The sequence below is a fragment of the Vitis riparia genome, chromosome 2, assembly GCF_004353265.1.
Source record: "Vitis riparia cultivar Riparia Gloire de Montpellier isolate 1030 chromosome 2, EGFV_Vit.rip_1.0, whole genome shotgun sequence".
In the NCBI taxonomy this organism is placed as follows: domain Eukaryota; kingdom Viridiplantae; phylum Streptophyta; class Magnoliopsida; order Vitales; family Vitaceae; genus Vitis; species Vitis riparia.
The window spans coordinates 6,159,051-6,179,839 of NC_048432.1; the positions used below are offsets into that span (position 1 = coordinate 6,159,051).

Genomic DNA, 20,789 nt, shown 5'->3' on the forward strand with positions numbered 1-20,789 from the left:
GTGCGCTGGATTCGTTTGGTTTCCTTTGAAATCCACTAGAATCTGCCCGAGAAGACTCAGGAACTGGAAATGATGATCTTGGCCCAGAATTCTTAACTGTGAACATATATTTTTTGCCTTTACCAGCAAATATTGGGCCCTGAGCCTTTGACCCACTTAAATCTCTGTCCCTTGAAAAAGATTGGGTTGATGTGGATCCATTTCGTGGCAGGCCTTCAGATTCTCTGGCATTGGACAAGGAAATGTAGTTCTTTTTAATTGTTTCATGGTGCCCTTGATCCGTCACTTGGAGTCCTAATTCATACCTACTATTGTTTTCAACAATATGGACATATCAGCTAGGGCATGACTTGTCATAACACTACTGTTTGCACTTACTCTCAGGGGCAATGACTACTTCTTTTTGATGCGTTGTCCTGTGGCAGATCCAAGCTCCTTGGAACAAGACCAAGTTGACTGTCCATTGGAAGGGACACTACGTCAATCTTAGTGTTTTGAATGGCTTGAACGTGGAAAAGCCAACCTTCAGGATTCTGATTGGTTGTAAAATGGGCAGGGGCATTGGGCTGAACAAAAGACATTGGTTGAGGAGCCAGTGGTAGAATTCCTTGGGAGATAGGTGATGTATATCTGAGTTGACCAAACTGGAAGAGAGGAGGCTATGATGTGTGTATATGGGTAAGTGATGAACCAACTTGGGGATGTAGATGGAGAGGCATCTGTATGGAGCCAATCTGGAGTAGCAGATACAGTAGACGTAACCGCCTTCCCATATGAGGAATGCATGGCCACATTAACAGAAGAGGGAGCGGGATGCAGTGAAGTCTGACTAGGACTAATAGAAGCATCCACAGAATTCAAAACATTAGATGCACCGAGGTATGAGGACCATTAACCGGCTGTATAACTAAATCTTGGATTGCCTTTCCTGCGTCTTCATCCCTCCTGCCAGAGCCATCAATGCTCACTTGAGGAGAGCCATCAGTAAGTTGAGGGCTTTGTCCTTCATGTATCCCACCAAAAGCACCTTGTTCCTCTACAGTACCAAGAGAAACCTTCGATAGCATAAATGTGCTTTCTTCATTTCCTGAACTTCTCTCAAACTCATCACTTGGCATTCTAACTTCAACACCCTCATCCAAGCCCAAGACCGAGTTGTCTACCGTGTGGGGAGAGCCTTTCTCTCCTAAATGCACATCCTCCAACTCCTTGGTCAGGTTAATATGCTCATCTACTTCATGCACTTCATCTTCTTCATCTGAACTCTCTCAGAAGCATTTCGATTAAAACGACCAGACCAAACATGATGCCCAACAAATACATGCATAAAGTCACCTAGCCATGATAAGTGTGTTGCAACTCTTCATACCCATGGACTGAGAACATATTTCTTGCAGTACCTTACCTCTTCAGGCAGAGATGGGAAATCTGATGCGGTCTACAGCCAAGCACCAGGAATAGAGGAAAACAGCAAACAGAACACAAATAATGGGAACCAAATGAACCCCCACCAACCTCATTTCACGTATCAATCAATGAGCTTAGACGTAGGAGTGGGTCAAAGCAGATTTCAAATGAGTTTTAAAACAAAATTAAGACATGAATGCCAATATCTCATATGAAATCTCAAAACAGGGGGCATAAAACAGATTAGAAATCAAAGGCAAGTGCAAACAAGCTCAAATTCCATAAAAATAAAAATAAAAAAACAAACGAAAATCCCCAATAAATACATTCAAACACCAAAATAGAATCTCATGATACCCAGATAATGCAATAAAATGGCATGAACGTGGAAAAGCTAACCTATAGAAATAATATCTAAGCCTCCTTTTTTCAAGGCTCTTCCCCTGCGTGTTTCTTCTTGTCTCTGACTGGGTTTCTCTTCCAAGAAAATACAACTGATATCCCTTTACCCAAGCAATCTTACTCCTCGGGTAACCAGACTGCAGCTCCCTCCCTCTGTAACCTCTCAAAACTCTCTCTCATGTACTCCCTCAACAAGACTTGCATCTCAAGCTAACCTCTCACTACCCAAAATATCTCTCCAAACAGCAATGAAGACATCACCCTCAAAAAAAAAAAAAAATCTCTGTAAAAAAATCACCTCCCTCTCAATACGCTCTCTCTCCCCCTCCAACTTGCTGCCCAAGCTAAAGGAATCCCCTCTAGAAACCGAGTTTGCTCCCTCTCTAGCTAAAACTCTCCTCCCAAGCTCTCTGCAACTCAAAAATATCTCTCTCAAACCAGCCCACGGAATACCCTCCTCAGACAACAACTTCTCCCTCCCTCTAGCTTGCTACCCAAGCTAAAGATGAAACCTCTCTAAAATATCTCCTAAAAAAACCCACCCCTGAAAACACCATCTACTCCCTCAAAATATCTCCCCCAAAACGACAACGAAGACCCCAACTAGCTGGCTACGCTCCTGCACCAGCTCACTAACGGCCTGCAACTTTTCCAACTCTTCTTGACACGTGTCCACCTTTTGCCTCTTCAATCCACTATTATGATTCCATAGCAGCCATCCCTGAAGCAACACGTGGCTCTTTGAGAGCCTTGGTAAGAAAAACTTACAGAAAAGTGAGAAAAAATGAGCCCCTAAAATGGGGGTCAACACACATGATAATTGTTACGGCCTATGTATTCATAAATGAAGCTTTAATTTTTTTTTTTAATTAATTCAAACCAAATTTTGGCCTAAAATAGATACAATAATATGATCTTTCTTTTTGAATTCAATAATTCTTTCCAAAGATAGAAAAAAAAAGTTTTAAAATTAGATTGCCCAAGAACATAGAATCTCCAAATTTCATAAAATAAATAAAAAACTATTTAAATGACTTGACCATATGTAATTTCGTATTGAACTCGGTATTCTTCCAAGCATGAAATCATCTTAAAAATTCTTTAGATATATTTTTTCCACTAATTTTAATAAGTATTTTAACATTCAGTAAAACCAAAAATAGAGAGGCATACATTATTGAGTTGAGAAGGAAGCAAGAGATGTCTTCATTTTTTGTGGTTTGAGTTCTCTGCATAAGAACTTTTGATTTTATTGTAATGACAAATTAAGAAAAATATGATCTCAAAATTTTTAATCTATGGTAATGACCAAATAAAAAATATATAGCTATGAAATGAGAAGTATATCATAAGTTACATGTATCCAACGTGAAGATCAAAAGATATGGCAAAGATATAGCTTTGAAGGAAAGAGGTAGGGACCAGAGTAAAAATAAAAAATAAAAAATAAAAAAATCATGAGTTATAATAAACACACAAAAACTTTTATATTTCATGAAGTGCCCTAAGTATGATTTAAAAATAATAAGTAATTATTGATATTAGTTGTAAAAGAGAAAAATATCAAATATCAAATGAAAAACAAAAATAGATAAAAAAAAAAATAGTTTTAATTATTGGTATTAGTTATGAAAGAAAAAAACCTATAAAGGATTAAATGAAACAAAAAATACAGAAATTTATATTAAAAAAATAAAAAATATTTTCAAAGAATTAAAAAAGATAGCAAGAATTTTTTTAGAAGAATTTTTCAATTTTTTCTTTTGTAAAAAAACTTTTTAAAAAATCATTAATTTTAATAAAATTTTAGAATTTTTGAAATAATTAAATTGATAAATTTTCTATTTAAAATTTATTATAATATAGAGGTAGCACTATCATTATCAATAGTAAATTAGTTACAACATGATTAAACCTAAAATTTTAGGTATCTTAGAAATCTTAAAGTCAACCAAAACAACCTACACTAAAAAAGTTATTTAATAAACAATAAATTATTTAAATTAAATTAAATTTTATTAACAATTACGTAGAAATAATCTAAATAATTATATAGTCATTTGTAGTTTAGTAACTACGTAATTAAATTTAAAAATTTAAACATTTAACAAATATCAAAATCAAACCAAATATCCCATCACTAAAAATATTAACTTTATAATTAAAAAACATTTTTAAAAATTTGTTTTATGATATATATTACGATTTAAATAAAATTAATTTTATAAGCATTAAATAAAATAAAAAATATGATAAATAATCTATTTAGTATCGGCATTTATCTAATTTCTTTTTTTTTTTCATACAAAATCGTTTTATGAGGAGCTGAAAGCTTATATTTTGGCTTTTTATTCTTTAACATTCCTAAATAAATAGAAGGATATTTTGCCCTAAGCCCACCATGCTCCTTCACTAGCCCTAGGTCATGCTCTCACCTTTTAGATTGTTTATAAATGGATGCTTCGCTTTCTCACATTACGAAATGAGAAATAGGCCAAAGCGAGGGCAAAATAACTACTAAATTATATATGTTTCATGTAAATAAAGTTTTTGTAACATAATCAATCAATTTAAGAAACATATCATAATTATTAAGCTCTAAATATATAGTTTACGTGAAAATATTCACTTTCCATTTTGCCTCCTAAATTGCATGCTTTTGACTACCTTCAAAATTTCGATAATCTATTCCAAATATGATACTTGAATAAGTCATAAAGTATTTTTTTTAAAAAAAAGAAAAAAAGAAAAATGAGTTCTAACTTTCAAACAAACCTAAGGTAGGGGTTCTCAAAATTTCCTAAAATTTTAGGAAAATTAAGAACACATAATTAAAATAAAATCATGAAAAGAAAAAAAAGGAAAAAATGACTCACTAGGTTATGATTTTAAAAATTATTTAGATATTTCTTTTTTCACTAATTCAATCTAACAAATAATTTAATCAATGATTAGTTATGGTTCCATGATATGATAATGATAGTTGTCCTCTACTTTTTCATCTTAAAAAATGAAGCAAAATAAGTATTAATTCATGCTTTAAAAGATGATTATGCAGTTTAAAAAACATATGATTTGGCATACCAATTTAGATATGAAGTTCTAAATAAAAATTGTAATTAATTCAAACAAAAATTTTGGCCTACCAAAATAGCTACGATTTTTCTTGTTAAATTCAGTAATTCATTGTAAAGATAAAGCTTTGATAGCTCCTAAGATATTTATTAAGGAAAAAAAATGTTTTTAACTTTAGCCAAGAATAGGGGATCTCCAAGTTCCATAAAATCTTTGGATGATTAAAAACAAATAAATCAAAATAAAAGCTTAAAAAAAACTTATTTAAATGACTTGACCATATTTAATTCTATATTGAACTCCATATTCTTCCAATCATGTAATCATTTTAAAATTTTCTAGTAAGTATTTTAACCTTCAATGAAACCAAAAACAAAGAAGTCATACATTATTTAGGTGAGCTGGAAACAGAGATGTCTTCATTTTTTCTAGTTTGACTTCTTTTTATAAGAACATTTTATTTTATTGTAATGACTAAATGAGAAAAATATAATCTCATAATTTTTAATCTATTGTAATGAGTAAATAAAAAAAATATAGATATATAATTAGAAGTATATAAGTTAAATGTTTCAAACCATCTTTTATGAAAGAAAAAAAAAATAAAGTAACAGATGAAACAAGAAAAATAGAAAAAGAAGTGTTGTAATTGTTGATATTAGTTATGAAAAAAAAACTATAAAATGAAACAAGAAAAATAGATAAATAAGTGTTTTAATTATTGATATTTATTGTAGTATGTGACTCATATTGAGTGAAAGACATATGGAGAAAAATAAACAAATGTCGGAACGAACCGACAACATTTGTCATTCAAGCTTGTATTTTTATTATTGTGAGTGAACGATAGGTTGGGGGGGTCGGGAGGCAACGCCCTCCTGCGATACAGTATAGGGGTATTTTTTAATTTTCATTACCTAAGGGTTAGTATAAATACCCTTTTTATATAACCCTAATTTTAGATATAATGAAAATTTTCTTCCCTGTTCCCGTGGACATAGGCAATCTGTTGAACCACGTTAAATCTATGAGTTTTCTTTTTGTTTTCTCTAATTTTCACCATAAATCGTTACACAAAACTTAACAATTGGTATTAGAGCGTCAGGTTCGATGTTTGGGATTTGTTCTATGAAGTTCAACATAGTCAAGTTCGATGGATCCAGGAATTTTGGTTTATGGCAGAGGAGGGTTAAGGATCTGTTAGTGCAACAAGGTATAGTAAAGGCATTATACGGAAAACAACTAGAATGAATGAATGACATGGATTAGAAGGATTTGGAAGTGAAGGTTGCAGCAACTATTAGGTTTTGTTTGGTTGATGACGTGATGTACTAGATGAGGAATCACCGACGACAATTTGGTTGAAATTGGAAAGTCGGTATATGTCTAAATCATTGACGAACAAGTTGTATCTGAAGCAGAAATTGTATGGTCTTAAGATGGCAAAGGGCTCAAATCTAAGCCAACATATCAATGTGTTCAATTATATCATCAGTGATTTGAAGCGAATTGATGTGAAGTTCGAAGACGAAGACAAGGCGTTGATGTTACTGAATTCCCTTCCTGCTTCTTCTATATATAAAAATCTAGTTACAACTCTGATGTGGGGAAAAGAAACTTTTGATTTGGAGGAGATCACAAGTGTTCTTTTAGGATTCAATCAGAGAAAGCAAGCCAATGATGAGAGTTCTCAGGGTGAAGGGCTTGTGGCAAAGAGTACTCAGGAATGTGGGAGAAACAAGTTCTGGAGCGAATCGAGTAACAATAAATCTCGATCTAAATCCAGGAAGAGAAAGGACATACAATGTTATAAGTGCGGAAAAATGGGGCACATGAAACGAGATTGTCCAGAGAATAAGAAAAGGAGCTCGGTATCGAAAAATAAAGGGTTCATCAAAGTCTGCGAATGTAGTGGCAGAAGAAGACTCAAAGAGTGGTGATGGTGATATGTTGTCAATTTCATCCAGTTCAGATCATCTTACTAATTCTTGGATCTTGGATTCAGCATGCTCTTATCATATGACACCCAATAAAGATTGGTTTAACACATACAAGTCAGTAAATTCTGGTTCTATTATGATGGGTAATGATGCTTCATGCAAAGTTGCTGGAATAGGGAATATCATAATTAAAATGTTTAATGGTGTTGTTAGAACATTGTGTGATGTTAGACATGTACTTGATTTAAGGAAGAATCTGATTTCTTTAGGGACTTTAGATTGTAACGGGTTTAGTTACAAGTCTACAAGTGGAGTAATGAAGGTGAGTAAAAGTGTTATGACAGTGATGAAAGGACAGAAGCTAGCAGGTAATATTTATAAACTATTAGGTTCCACAATTGTAAGTAGAGTTGCAACTACAGAGTCTGAGTTAGACAGTATAGTTTTGTGGCATATGCAGTTAGGCATATGGGTGAGCATGGGATGATGGAGCTTCATAAGAGAAATTTGTATCAAAACATGTAAACTTGATTTATGCAAGTATTGTGTTTTTAGGAAACAAAATAAAGTGTAGTTCAAGATAGCCACACACAAGATAGATGAGTTTCTTGATTATGTTCATATAGATGTTTGGGGACCAGTAAGAGTAGCATCATTGGGAGGAAATATGTATTTTGTGAGTTTTATTGATGATTACTCACGAAAGGTTTGGGTGTACTTCATGTGGCACAAGTCAGAAACGTTTTCCAAGTTTAAGTTGTGGAAATCTAAAGTAGAAAACCAAACATGGAGAAAGATAAAATGCCTCAAGTTAGATAATGGTATTGAGTATACAGATTCAAAATTTACAGAATTGTGTGAGCAACATGGGATTAAAAGACACTTCACAGTAAGCAAGACACCATAGTAGAATGGTGTAGCAGAAATGATGAATAGAACAATAACTGAAAAAGCTCGATGTCTCAGATTGAATGTTGGGCTTGAAAAGAAATTTTGTGCAGAAGCAATAAACATGGCATGTTACTTGATCAACAGGTCATCCAAAGCATCATTAGATGGGAAAATAGCAGAGGAGGTATGGACAAGCAGTCCGATAAATTACTCTAGTTTGAGAGTATTTGGGTGCCCAGCCTATGTGCACATTTCTAATGAGGAGAGGTCGATACTTGATGCGAAGTCTAGACAGTGTATTTTTCTGGGGTATCAGAAAGGGGTGAAAGGCTTCAAGCTCTAGGATACAAAGGCAAATAAGGTGGTGATCATCAGGAGAGATGTGGTTTTTGATAAGAAAGTCATATTACAGTGTACTAAAAAATGAGATAAACAGAACCAAAAAATTGTAGCAATAGTGAGCAGTTGATATAGGTGGAATTAAAGACCCATGATATAGAGGATTATGCTCGGAATGTAGGAAAGTCTAGTTCAGAAGATCAGCAGCATCACAGTATAGCCATAAACAGACACAGACGCACCATCAGGCCACCTACCAGGTATGGTTTTGAAGATTTGGTTTCTTATGCACTGATTACTAGTAATGGGGATCCTACTACCTTTCAAGAGGCAATACACAGCTAAAAGAAAAGTAGATGGATGGGTGCTATGGTGGAGAAGATTCAGTCTTTTGCATAAGAACCAGACATGGGAATTGGTGGAGCTTCCAAAGAGGAAGAGAGCAATAGGATGTAAATGGGTGTACAAGAAGAAATAAACAGTTTCAGAAAAATAAGGTGAAAAGTTCAAAGCTCGTTTAGTAGCAAATGGTTACTCATGGAGGAAAGGGGTTGACTATGATGAGATTTTTTTCCCTCGTGGTCAGACACACTTCCATCAGGACATGCAGTGTTGGATTTGGTAGCACATTTTGACATGCAGTTGGAGTAAATGGATGTAAAGACAACTTTTCTTCATGGTGATTTGGAGGAGTTGGTCTATATGGTACAACCAGAAGGGTTTATTCAACCTGGACAAGAGCACTTGGTCTGTAAATTGAGAAAATCACTTTATGGGTTGAAGCAATCCCTAAGGTAGTGGTACAAGCGATTTGACTCCTACATGATCAGGATTGGCTACAAAATATGTGAGTATGATTGTTGTGTTTATGTAAAGAGCCTAGATGGTGATTCATTACTTTTCTATTACTCTATGAGAATGACATGTTAATTGCTGCAAAGAATATGATTGAGGTCAATAAGTTGAAGTCTTTGTTGAGCAAGGAGTTTGACATGAAGGATTTAGGTGCGGCCAAGAAGATCCTTTGGATGGAGATTTACAGGGATAGAGCTTTAGGGAGACTACGGTTATCTCAACGTAGCTATGTCAAGAGAGTATTGGAGAGGTTTAACATGGTTAATGCAAAACCAATACATACACCCTTAGCAAATCATTTCAGATTATCCACTAATCAATGTCCAAAAACAAATTATGAAGTAAAAGAAATGTCAAAGATTCCATATGCAAGTGCAGTGGAATGCTTGATGTATGCTATGGTTTGTATAATACCAGATTTGGACGTGTTGTTAGTGTGGTGAGCAAGTTTCTATCAAATTTGGGAAGAATGCATTGAGATGAAGTCAAGTGGATTTTTAGATACTTAAGGGGTACTATAGACTATAGCATGATGTTTAGCAAACAATAAAGTAATCCTTCAATTAAGGGATATGTTGATGCAGACTATACATGAGACTTGGATGATAGGAGGTCTACCACAGGTTATGTATTCACCCTTGGTGGGGGACCTATTTGTCAGAAGTCTATGATACAGTCTCTAGTTGCACTATCTACTACTAAGTTAGAATATATGGCAATAGCTGAGGTTGCAAAGGAATCATTATGGCTTACAAGTTTGGTTAAGGAGTTGGGTATTCAGCAAGATGGAGGTCAATTATATTGTGATAGTTAGAGAGTCATTTATTTGGCAAAGAACCAAGTGTATCATGCAAGGACCAAACACATAGATGTGAGGTTTCACAAGATCAGGGAATTGGTTTCTTCTAATGAATTTTTACTTGAGAAGGTTCACACCTCTGAGAATGTAGCTGACATGTTGATAAAGCCTATTACCACAAAAAAGTTCAAGCATTACTTGAACTTGATTAATGTCTTTAGATGTTAGATAGGAGATGCCCCAACCTATTGTCCCAGAGTGGAGTTACAAGCTATGTTTCTTATGTTCCTAAGGGGGGTTAATATTTGTCAAGATGGAGATTGTTGTAGTATGTGACTCATATTGAGTAAAAGACATATGGAGAAAAATAGACAAATGTCAAAGCGAAGACATTTGTCATTCAAGCTTGTATTTTTATTATTGTGGGTGAATGATAGGTTAAGGGGTTGCCCCCCGCGGTATGGTGCAAGGGTAATTTTGGAATTTCATTACCTGAGGATTAGTATAAATACATTTTTTATATAACTTTAATTTTAGATATAGTGAAAGTCTTCTTCTCTGTTCCCATGGACGTAGGCAATCTACCAAACCATGTTAAATCTATGTGTTTTTCTTTTCATTTTCTCTAATTTTCACGATAAATCATTAGACAAAACTCAACAATATTAGTTATGAAAGAAAAAAAAAACTTGTAAGTATCAAATGAAACAAGAAAAATAGATAAAGAAAAGTTTTAATTATTGATATTAGTTATGATAGGAAAAAAAAAAACCTATAAAGTATCAAATTAAACGACAAAAATAGATATTTAAAAAAAATTATTAAAAATTCAAACAATATTTCAAAAGATTTTTTTAAAAAAAAAAATGAAAAGAAAATTTGATTATAAATTTTTAAGAATTTTACATTTTTTTAACAAAACTTAAAAAAAATTCAATAATTGTTTTTTGTTAGAAATTATTAATATATTTAGTTATTATATTAGAATTATATATTTAGTCAATATATGTTTATTTATTTAGTTACTATATCTCATATTTATTTAATTATTATTATTTTTAAAAGGGTAAATTAGTTTTTATTTCCTTTTATTAGGTCTATTTAAATTCTAATGGTATTGTACCTATTTTTAAAAGAATTTATAATAAGAAATTTTAAATTTTCTTTTCTATCTTTTTCTCTTTGAATCTTTTTTTTTTTATTTCAATATTTCTAATAAATTTTAAGTATTTTCTTAAAATAATTAAATTGATAAAACTTTTATTTAAAATGTATTTCTAACAATATAATATAGAGGCAGCACCATCATTATCAATTATGAATTTGTTGCGACAAGATTAAATCTAAAAACTTAGGTATTTTAAAAATATTAAAGTCAACCAAAACAACCTGCCACTAAAAAAATTATTTAATAAAAATATAAATTATTTAAATAAAATTAAATTTTATCAACAAATAAATCAAAATAATCTAAATAATTATATAGTCTTTTGTACTAATAACTACTTAATTAAATTTAAAAATCTAAACATTTAACAAATATCAAAATCAAACCAAATATCCCACCACTAAAAATATTTACTAAAATACCAACTACAAATAAATAAATAAATCATTTTTTCAAAAATTTATTTTACAATATATATTAGGATTTAAATAAAATTAAAAATAAAGCAAATAAATATTTTATCAAACCTATCTAGCATACAAAGCATTTTGCCTCCTAAATTACATGCTTCTCACATCCTGTCTAAGTTCAGTAATCTATTCCAAATATGATACCTTGATAAGTCCTAATATATATATATATATATATATATATTTCTTCTTTCACTAATTCAATCTAATAAATAATTTAATCACCAGTAAAATAAAAAGGAGAGAAGACATACCTTGCTAGGGGTTAAAGAAAGCTTTGATCCTTTGGAAACTAGAGAATTCTTTCTTGGCTGGGTGATCGTCTCTATCACCAAGGCTTCCTCTTGACGGCTGAGGCCAATGGATCTGATCTTGGGCGTATAGAAGATGTATCCCACAACTTTTCAGTTTAAAGGATGCGTTATCGCCGCATTGAAAAGAGCCACCACCCATTGAAGTGCAAAGAGCCTTCAAGGTGTTCCACCGACCGGATCGAAACTTAATTGGAATATGAATTTGAGGGAAATAGGTCACCCACAATGCTGGATCTGATGTGCCAGGACTGTCGTAGCATACGTAGTCATATGATAAACAACTAAGATAGAAGGCTTTACATTTTAGATCAAACCATATATCACCAATTTGTTTAGATTGATCACCATGGGATAGTGTCAATATACAGTGTGGAAAATCGTCACATGTCATCTCACATTCACCATCATCAAGAGGAGCATGATGGAAGAATAAAACAAATCCCAACAAGTTGTTATCTTCACGCCAATTCATTGGAAGCTCTACTGTTACTTCACATCCCATTCTCTGATGACTTACCCACTCTGGTATTCCACTACTTCCTGGAATGATAATATTGCATTGCTGCAGAAAAATGTCATGTAAATCTCATGCAAGAAAAAAATAAAAAATAAAAAATAATAATTATGCCATGAAAATGATACCTGAAATTTTGATTTAAAGCGTTCGAGGAGAGACCAGAGGAATAGACTTGAGGATGTTTCAGTTTCCAGACATGGACAACCATGTGCCTCTATTCGTGTTAGACTTGATGGAAGCTCTGCAATTTCTTCAAGCATCGGGCAGTGATTCATGAGAAGGGTTTGGAGATTAGAAAGTTGAGTGATGCCAACAGGTATGCAATGAATATGGTTTTCACTTACATCTAAAGTTAGCAGTAAGGATAAGCACCATAAATCGCCGGGGATTTCTCCTTCCATCATATTGCAACCACCTAGATCTAGGCTTCTTAAGCAACATTGCAGGCTTCTCAAGTTGTCAGGCAAGTTGTGGAGCTTTGAACAATTACGAACAGAAAGACTTTCAAGACGTGTCAAATTACCAATGTTGCTGGGAAGACTCACAAGCTTCTCACATTTGTACAATTCCAATTTCCAAAGACGTCTTAGATGTTCAATTGATGATGGCAGCTCTGTTATAGCCATTTCACTCAAATAAAGGCATTCTAAATGTTCCATTTCCTCTGTGATCTCCCAAAAAGTTTCTACATTTGAACAACCATTAAGAGAGAGGTGTTTGAGGGATTTCAACCCACAGATACTATTTGAAGGACTCCTCAAGTTTCTACAGTTTTCCGAATTTAATCGATGAAATTGGGTGAGATGACCTATTGAACTTTTCTGGATCTCAAGCAACTTCTCAAAATTTGAGCAACCACCGAGTAAAAGAGTTTCAAGGGCCTCAAAGCGCCTAATACTGTTTGGGAATTCCTTAATAGCAGTCTTCTCTAAAGAAAGTCTCTTTAAGCATTTCATGTTTCCTTGGATCTCAGGGAATTTTTGAAAGTTTGAGCACTCTGAGAGGTCAAGACTTATCAGAGATTCTAAATATCCAATGCTATCAGGGAGTTCCATAATACCACTCTGAGATAAATCAAGCTCCCTTAGAAGTCTCATATTGGTAAATATATCTGAAAATTTCTCAAACTTTAGACATTCAGTAACAGAAAGAATTTCGAGAGATGTCAAGGACCCAATGCTATCTGGCAGTTCCTTAATAGCAGTCTCACGTAAAGAAAGTTTCTTCAAACATTTCATATTCCCTCTAATCTCTGGAAATTTCTCAAATTTTAAGCAATATGTGAGGTCAAGAATTTCAAGATAATATTCCAAATACCCTATGCTGTCCGGGAGTTCTTTAATACCACTTTCACGTAAATTAAGCTCCCTTAAATGTCCCATATAGGTAAATGTATCTGGAAATTTCTCAAACTTTGAACATCCTTCTAACCAAAGCTTCCTTAAAAACTTCATATTCCCATGGATCTCTGGAAATTTCTCAAAGTTTGAACAATTTGAGAGATCAAGGACTTCGAGAGATGCTAAATGCATGATGCTACTTGGTAGTTCTCTAATCCCAGTTTTGTTTAAATAAAGCTCCTTCAAATGTTTCAGATTCCCATGGATCACGGGAAACTTCTTCAAGTTTTGGCAATGATAGAGATAAAGAACTTCAAGAGATTCAAACTTCATGCTAGTTGAGAAACTTCGGAGTTGTTTACATCCTCCTAAATTCAAGTAGGTCAACCTTTTGAGATCGCCAATAGATGAATGAAGTTCACGCAAACTTGTACAACCTTTCAGATTTAGTTTCTCCAAATTTGGCATGCTTGAGAATTTTGGCACTTTGACAAGCCGTTTCGAGTTACTTAGATCAATGGCCTTTAGTTTTCCAAGACACTGTAACAAAAGACAATCTTGTCATAAAAAAAGTTTTCTTCAACTTAAAATTATTATAAAGAAAAAAAAATTAAATTAAATAATGATCATACCTTATTCCCTTTCCAAAGTTGTTTTATGTTGCTGGACTTCAAGTTGATTTCAATAAGGTTCTCTCCATTAAATTTTGAAGGCAAAGACGTCAAAGTGCATCCTTGCCAATGAAGATATCTCAAATTATGAGGGAATTCAAAGTCTTTAGGAAGAAACACTTTATACTCCTCTTTTGTCAAACCATCATGATCATTGCAATAGACTTTGAGCAACCTAAGTTTCTTCATCTTGGCAAACACTTTTGTAGAATTGAATCGTATTTCTTTTGATCTAGACAAGTTGAGACATATGGTTTGAATACTTTCCATCCCCTAAAAACAAGAATGAAGAATTAGGGAATAACACAAGATAAAAATCCTAACTAAAATTTTATAGGCAATTAATCCTTTAAAATGCATTATAAATATCTAAATAACTAAGTTCATACATTTAATTCATACCTCTTGTCTAGAAAATGCATCATAAATATCATCTACATCCCACAATCTGCTCCATTTGCTTGGGTCTCCAGGACATTCTTCACGAACAATTGCCCGACCCATTTGTTGTAGCAAGTCATGCATTTGTATGACATTGTCTGAAATAGTTACTAGACATCTATCACAAAGAACTCTTATGCCGTATGTTGCAAATAAATTGCAACCATCTAATATTCTCAACATAGAATCTTTGTCTTCCCCTTTGAAGAAGCATGCAATATCAAGGAAAACCTCCTTTTCAAAATAATCAAGCCCATCAAAGCTTATTCTAAGCACATCATTAATTTTCTTGTTAGCATTTTTTTTCAATTTATCCAATGCACTTTTCCATTCATCTATTGTCATGCCATGGAGAGAAGAACCTAGAACTTTAAGGGCTAAAGGAAGACCTTGAGCATAATCTACCATGCAATTTGAGAGGTTTACATAATCTTCTTTGGGAACATTTTGTTTAAAGGCATGTCTACTGAAGAGTTGAATAGCCTCTTTATAATGTAATTGCTCAACCTTATATGATATATCCACTCCATACTCACCTAACAAATGTTGGTCTCTAGTTGTTATGATAATTCTGCTTCCTAGACCAAACCATTTAGGACTTCCAACCAATAACTTCAATTGTTCCAAATGATCCACATCATCAATAACAATAAGAACTTTTTTTGAGTCGAGTCTACCCTTTATTATATTGATTCCTTCATTGATATCACTAAGCTCTATATCTTTCCCCACCATACGACTAAGAAGTTGTAGTAGCTGAAGTTGATGACCATTTTTGGATCTCTCTCTAACATCTTGAAGAAAGCTAGCCCCATTGAATTGACATTGGATCTCATTATAAACAATCTTGGCAATGGTAGTTTTACCAATTCCACCAGTTCCATAGATCCCAATCACGCGAACCTCATTCAAGTGACTACTTAACAATAATTTTAGTTCTTTCAAGCGAAAATCTATCCCAACCATATCATCATCAATGTGCAAAAGCTTAGGATTCAATCTTTTAAAGATCTCATTAGTAATTTCCTTAATATGCTTTGACTCATACCTGCAAATTACAAAGTATAATATGACACTTAAGATTGCAATGAGTTGCAAAGGATAATAAATATCAAGTAAATCTAATAATATTTGCTTGATTTTGTCAATATAACAAAAGCAAGTGCATATAGGATTTAAAATACTAAAATGGACCAAACTATATTTGTTAAATTATATATTTACGTACAATTTTGTTAATGTTATAACAAGTGTACATGCCAAAGAATAAAGTAGAAGAAAAATATTAAATATCATTTGTATTGTCTTATGCTACTCAATAACTTGGAAGGTTCATTGAGAAGTTGACCTATCTAGGACATTATATCTAACCCTTATTTGTGTGAAATCCTAGTCTTGAGGCATTAGTGGAGATAACTACTATTTTGCATGGTGTCAAGCTACCATTTTGTCATTCAAACTTCCCAATTTAATAATTTTTTTTTTTAGTTTTTTTAACTTATTTATTTTAAAAATAAGTTGCTAATAATTTGATGGCATTTCCAATCATCGGATAAGTTAAAATGGTAGTGTCTCATTTTGACCAAAAGAGATAATATTAAATGAAAAATTTTAGAGGTATAATTGTTTGTTGACAAAGATTGAGAATAAGGGGTTATTTGTTTTTTCAATGAAGTTTTAAAGTAAGTTGCTTTAAAACTCATGGCACTTTTAGAGTGTTTTATCTTGTAAGACAATTTTGTCTTAGTAAAAAGAGTACTTTTTTTAACTTTTATTTTTAGAGGTTGATTTTCATTTTTCTTTTTTAATAACTTTTTATGATACTTAAATATAATTTCTTATAATACTTAAGTCTAATTTCTTTTATCTAAATAATACCAAATTTATTTTTAAAATTTGGATAACTCTTTGTGTTAGAAACAAATTAAACTACCTCAAATATATGCAGTTTTATAAGTAATAAATTATCAAAATTGATTCAAGAAAAAATCAACATCATTTCTCAAGAAGATTATATCTAAGATTTTTCATATAAATTATTGCCTAAAAATAAAACCAAGATAAAAATCACTTGATTTGGATAAGAAACCAATTGAAAATAAATATCGAAAATTCCAAAATCAAAACTAACATGTCAACAAAAAATAAAAGATAAATACATAAAATTTCAAAATCCAAACCAAAATCTGCCATATAGAGTTTATTTTTACATTATAATTTATCAAATTCTCAATGAAATTAAATTTCATAAATTCTTTTATAGATTCTTCAATTAGGAACGAAAATAACCACACTAAAAATGTGAAATTTGATTGGAACTTAATTTAAGAGGCAATTAGGGTTAAGGGGTGGATGAATGTGATAATGGCTCTAAAGGCTATATACTTTACCTGATTGGGATGAAAGGGTAGAAGAAGTTTCAAAATTACTCTGCAGGATATATGAACAATTTATTATCCAAAAATTCCCAACATACCCTTAATATGGTGTTTAAAAAAAGGGGCATCTCCGATTCCTAGAAAATGGGCCTAAGGCTTAAGGTCCATATAAAATGCATATTTGGGATAATAGATGACATTTGAGCTTTATAATTATAAATTTATTCTTAAGTACTCATAATAATTAATATATTAAAATTTCAAGAAAATTTTAAAAAATAATAATTAAAATCTTTCTCAAAATTTATTTAATATTAATATAGTTTTTATTTTTTTATATTGCAACTATTATCTTAATTTATTTTCCATTTTTAAGGTTTTATTATTATTATTATTATTATTTTAGTAATATTCGTAAAGTTTTTATATAAATAATATCAAATTTATTTTAAAATTTTTGGATAACTCTTTATTTTAGAAACAAACTAAACTACAGTAATTCTATGCAACTTTGATGGGTATCAAATTAGTAAAGTTGCCATCAAGAATGATTGAAATAAATTTTACTTTTATGTATTCTTTCTCTTTTTCAAGAAAATTAGATTTAAAATATTCTTATAAATCGTTAAGCAAGAATGAAACTAACATAAAAATCCCTTAATTTATATAAGAAATTAATTAAAAATAAATACACAAAATTCCAAAATCAAAATCAACGTGTCAACATAAAAATCACTTAATTTGGATAAGAAGTTAATAAAAAATAAATACACAACATACAAATTCCAAAATCCAAGTGGAAATTCTACCATATTTGTCAATATTTTTTACTCATATTTTATCCAATTCTTATGAAATTAAATTTCATAAATTTCAATATATTCTTCATTTAGGAATGAAAATAACAACACTAGAAATCATAAAATTTGATTGGTAATTAATTTAATATGAATTTTTAGAATTCAACCTCTTACCAAAATAAGCTGCATCAATTCTAATGAAAATTTTAGAATCCCAAAAGAAAATTTACGCTCACCTAAATATCCACTAGAATTAATAACTTCATTTAATTTTGAAAAATAAAAAGTTAGGATTTGATACTTTTTTCTTAAGCTTAAAACTAAAAAATTAATGAATTATTCTCAATAATGAAACACATATTTTAATTACAAATTAATCCATAAATCAAAAGATATATCATACAAAAAGTATTAACTTAAAAAATTTTCTAATTAGAAATCTTAATTATTATCCAATTATCAAACTTTTAACTTATTAAATAATTAATTATTATAAAACTTTTATTAAGGCAATAAATTCTAATGTTTTGACGTATTTGGAAATATGCTCAATTAATTTTTTTTTTCAAATTAAAATAAGAAGATAATAATAATTTATAGATGCTTTTGGCATGTAAAAATAATATTTAACATTCAAATATAAATAAAAACAAATAACTTAATACTTAATGATATTTCTAGACTTAATAATTCATATAGAAAACAAATATCATTTATAGTAAAAAAAATATATATATTATAAAAGAATACTTTTTGCTAATATGTGACATTTCAGAATAGTTTTATTAATCAATTCACTAATTACAAGAAATATTTGAAAAAACAATTAAAGGAAAAAAGTTAATATGTGGCACCTAACTATAGTGAGCTAAAAAACCAATATATTGAGCATTTACACCCAATTGGAAAACTACAAGGTTTAAGGCTAGTATTAATAGGATCACAAAGCAAGCTTCACTATACAAAATCAAAATAACTTTTATATGATGAACGAATTTGAACTTCCCCATCGAATAAATTTGAAGAACTCTTTCTTGTTTGATTTGATCATATATTGAAAAGTTGAATGAAAGAAATTAAATTGTTGAAGAATATATTTTTCCCATCTTTTATATAAAAGTTGGAATAAAAAACTTTTGGCATTTTTTTTTTTTTTTTGTGGTATTCAAATATAAGAAAATAATTTTTATCTTCACAACACATAACTAGATGAATCATGACTATATATCTAACAATCTCAAGTAACACATCCAACATTCTCATCAACTCATTCCAGAACAAAATCAGAAGGTTTTTATTCATGTTTGTTTTTTTCGAGTGAAGTCACTTAATGACAACTAAATCCTTATAAGTTAAATCAAAAGCCCAAATTAAGGAAGTTTTAAGTTACCCGTCATTCACATGGAAACCGCTTAGATTGCTTGCTTCAGTCAAGGAAGCCCTCCACCTTTGCATCTTTCTCTCATCTACATTTCTTTCATGGATGAAAAATGCCTCTCCGAAGCTCCCTGTTTGCTTTCGTACATCAGAAGGATCCACGTGGTAGAACACCGGCAAGACTATTTGTTCCATTTCTTCCCTGCACTCCATGATCTTCGCTAACTCATCCAAACACCACTTGGAATGAGCATAGGTTTTTGAGAACACAACTATGGAAATTCTTGATTCTTCAATAGTTTTCAAAAGTTCTGATTTGATCTCCTCTCCTCTTTCAAGTTGATCGTCTCTAAAAGTGTTAATCCCCATCCGATCCAAATTTACGAATAAATGATCCGTAAAATTGTTGCGGGTGTCTTCACCTCTAAAACTCAAGAACACTTCGAAGTTATATTTCTGGATTGAGGTAGAAGAAGAAGAAGAAGAAGAAGAGGGTTTTTGGGTAGAGGAAGCCATTGTTGGACAGTTTCTGGATGAAAGCTTAGAGAGAGTTGAGGAAGAACTTGTGCTTAGTTAAATGTCAGTTAAATGTCAAGGAGTAATGAGTGGGGAAGTCGGTGGCTTTTAAAAAAATATAAAGAAGGACCCACCCACCACAAAACCCGTAAAAACCTTAAATTAAAATTTCAGTTTTTGGTATTATGGCCATTGGCGCTTTCCTTTGACCAGTCAAAGCCTATCAATACAATTGCCATAGGTCCTTTTCTCTTTGACTAGTCAAAGCCTTAAACTAAAATTTCAATTTTTTGGTGTTCCTTCGTATTATGGCCACGACCTTTTCCTTTGACCAGTCAAAGTCTTTCAATACTATTGCCATGGGCCCTTTTCTCTTTAAGGGATCCAACCCAATAATTATAATTTAAGGCTTTCAAACCATATTAATAGTTTACTCCTCCCTCCTAAATTTTAACTTAAATTCAATTAATTTTAATTATTTTATTTTTTTATATTCTATTTAATATATTATTAAAAATATAAAAATATCATAATAATCTTATCAGTCTTTCTTTATTAAAAAAAATAAACTTGGATATAAACTTGTTAACATTTTTAAACATAAAAATATATGCATATAGCATTATTTTTTTATATTTTAAATAAAGATCATCATTTTAAATACATGCTTGATTACTAAAAAAAAATAAAAATGTTAATAAATTAATTAATTTTAATTATCATATTATTAAATTTCATTTAACATATTATGAAAATGTAAAAACCGTAATAATGATTTATGGAAAATAATCTTTTATGTTTTTTGTATATTAATTATTTATAAATTTATATATATAAAATTAAAAATAAATTAAAAAATAATCATACATATATCATTAGTTATTTTATACCCTAAAATACATCCAAACTAAATAGAATATTATTTTTATAATAAATGTGGTAAGCTATTTTATAAACTTATTTATATTACTTAACGTACCCCTCTTCTTTTTCACTTTACAAACCCATCTATGTTGCTAAATGTATCCCTTTTTTTGTTTTACAATTTTTATATTCTTTCATCTTTTCAAACTCAATAATCCTTTAAAG

The 20,789-nt window shown here is 31.1% G+C and overlaps 2 protein-coding genes across 2 annotated transcripts; both read right to left on the reverse strand.

Annotated features, from left to right (window-relative positions):
• Nucleotides 1-857: 857 nt before the first annotated feature.
• On the reverse strand, nt 858-13,559 carry LOC117929833 (disease resistance protein RPV1-like). The gene is made up of 4 exons (XM_034850260.1): nt 12,522-13,559; nt 12,178-12,222; nt 1,406-1,438; nt 858-1,265 (listed from the first exon to the last, which is right to left on the reverse strand). The coding sequence occupies exons 1-4, from the start codon at nt 13,557-13,559 to the stop codon at nt 858-860; spliced, it is 1,524 nt and encodes a 507-aa protein (XP_034706151.1).
• A 741-nt stretch (nt 13,560-14,300) lies between these two features.
• On the reverse strand, nt 14,301-19,700 carry LOC117929843 (disease resistance protein RPV1-like). The gene is made up of 2 exons (XM_034850267.1): nt 19,198-19,700; nt 14,301-14,461 (listed from the first exon to the last, which is right to left on the reverse strand). Exons 1-2 carry the CDS (start codon nt 19,698-19,700, stop codon nt 14,374-14,376), a joined length of 591 nt encoding a protein of 196 aa, XP_034706158.1. The 3' UTR covers nt 14,301-14,373.
• Between the last annotated feature and the right edge of the window lie 1,089 nt (nt 19,701-20,789).

Bases quoted from the DNA above. Each gene is read 5' to 3' on its own strand.
- LOC117929833 (XM_034850260.1), bottom strand. From the start codon at position 13,559: ATGGGACATTTAAGGGAGCTTAATTTACGTGAAAGTGGTATTAAAGAA. The intron at 1,439-12,177 runs GTAAGTCATCAG...GCTTGGCTGTAG, and splicing joins GTAGTGGAATACCAGAGTGG to ACCGCATCAGATTTCCCATC. The intron at 1,266-1,405 runs GTAAGGTACTGC...TGCTTCTGAGAG, and splicing joins TCCCATCTCTGCCTGAAGAG to AGTTCAGATGAAGAAGATGA.
- LOC117929843 (XM_034850267.1), bottom strand. From the start codon at position 19,700: ATGGCTTCCTCTACCCAAAAACCCTCTTCTTCTTCTTCTTCTTCTTCT. The intron at 14,462-19,197 runs GTAACTTAAAAC...TCTTGTTTTTAG, and splicing joins GGTTTCCATGTGAATGACGG to GGGATGGAAAGTATTCAAAC.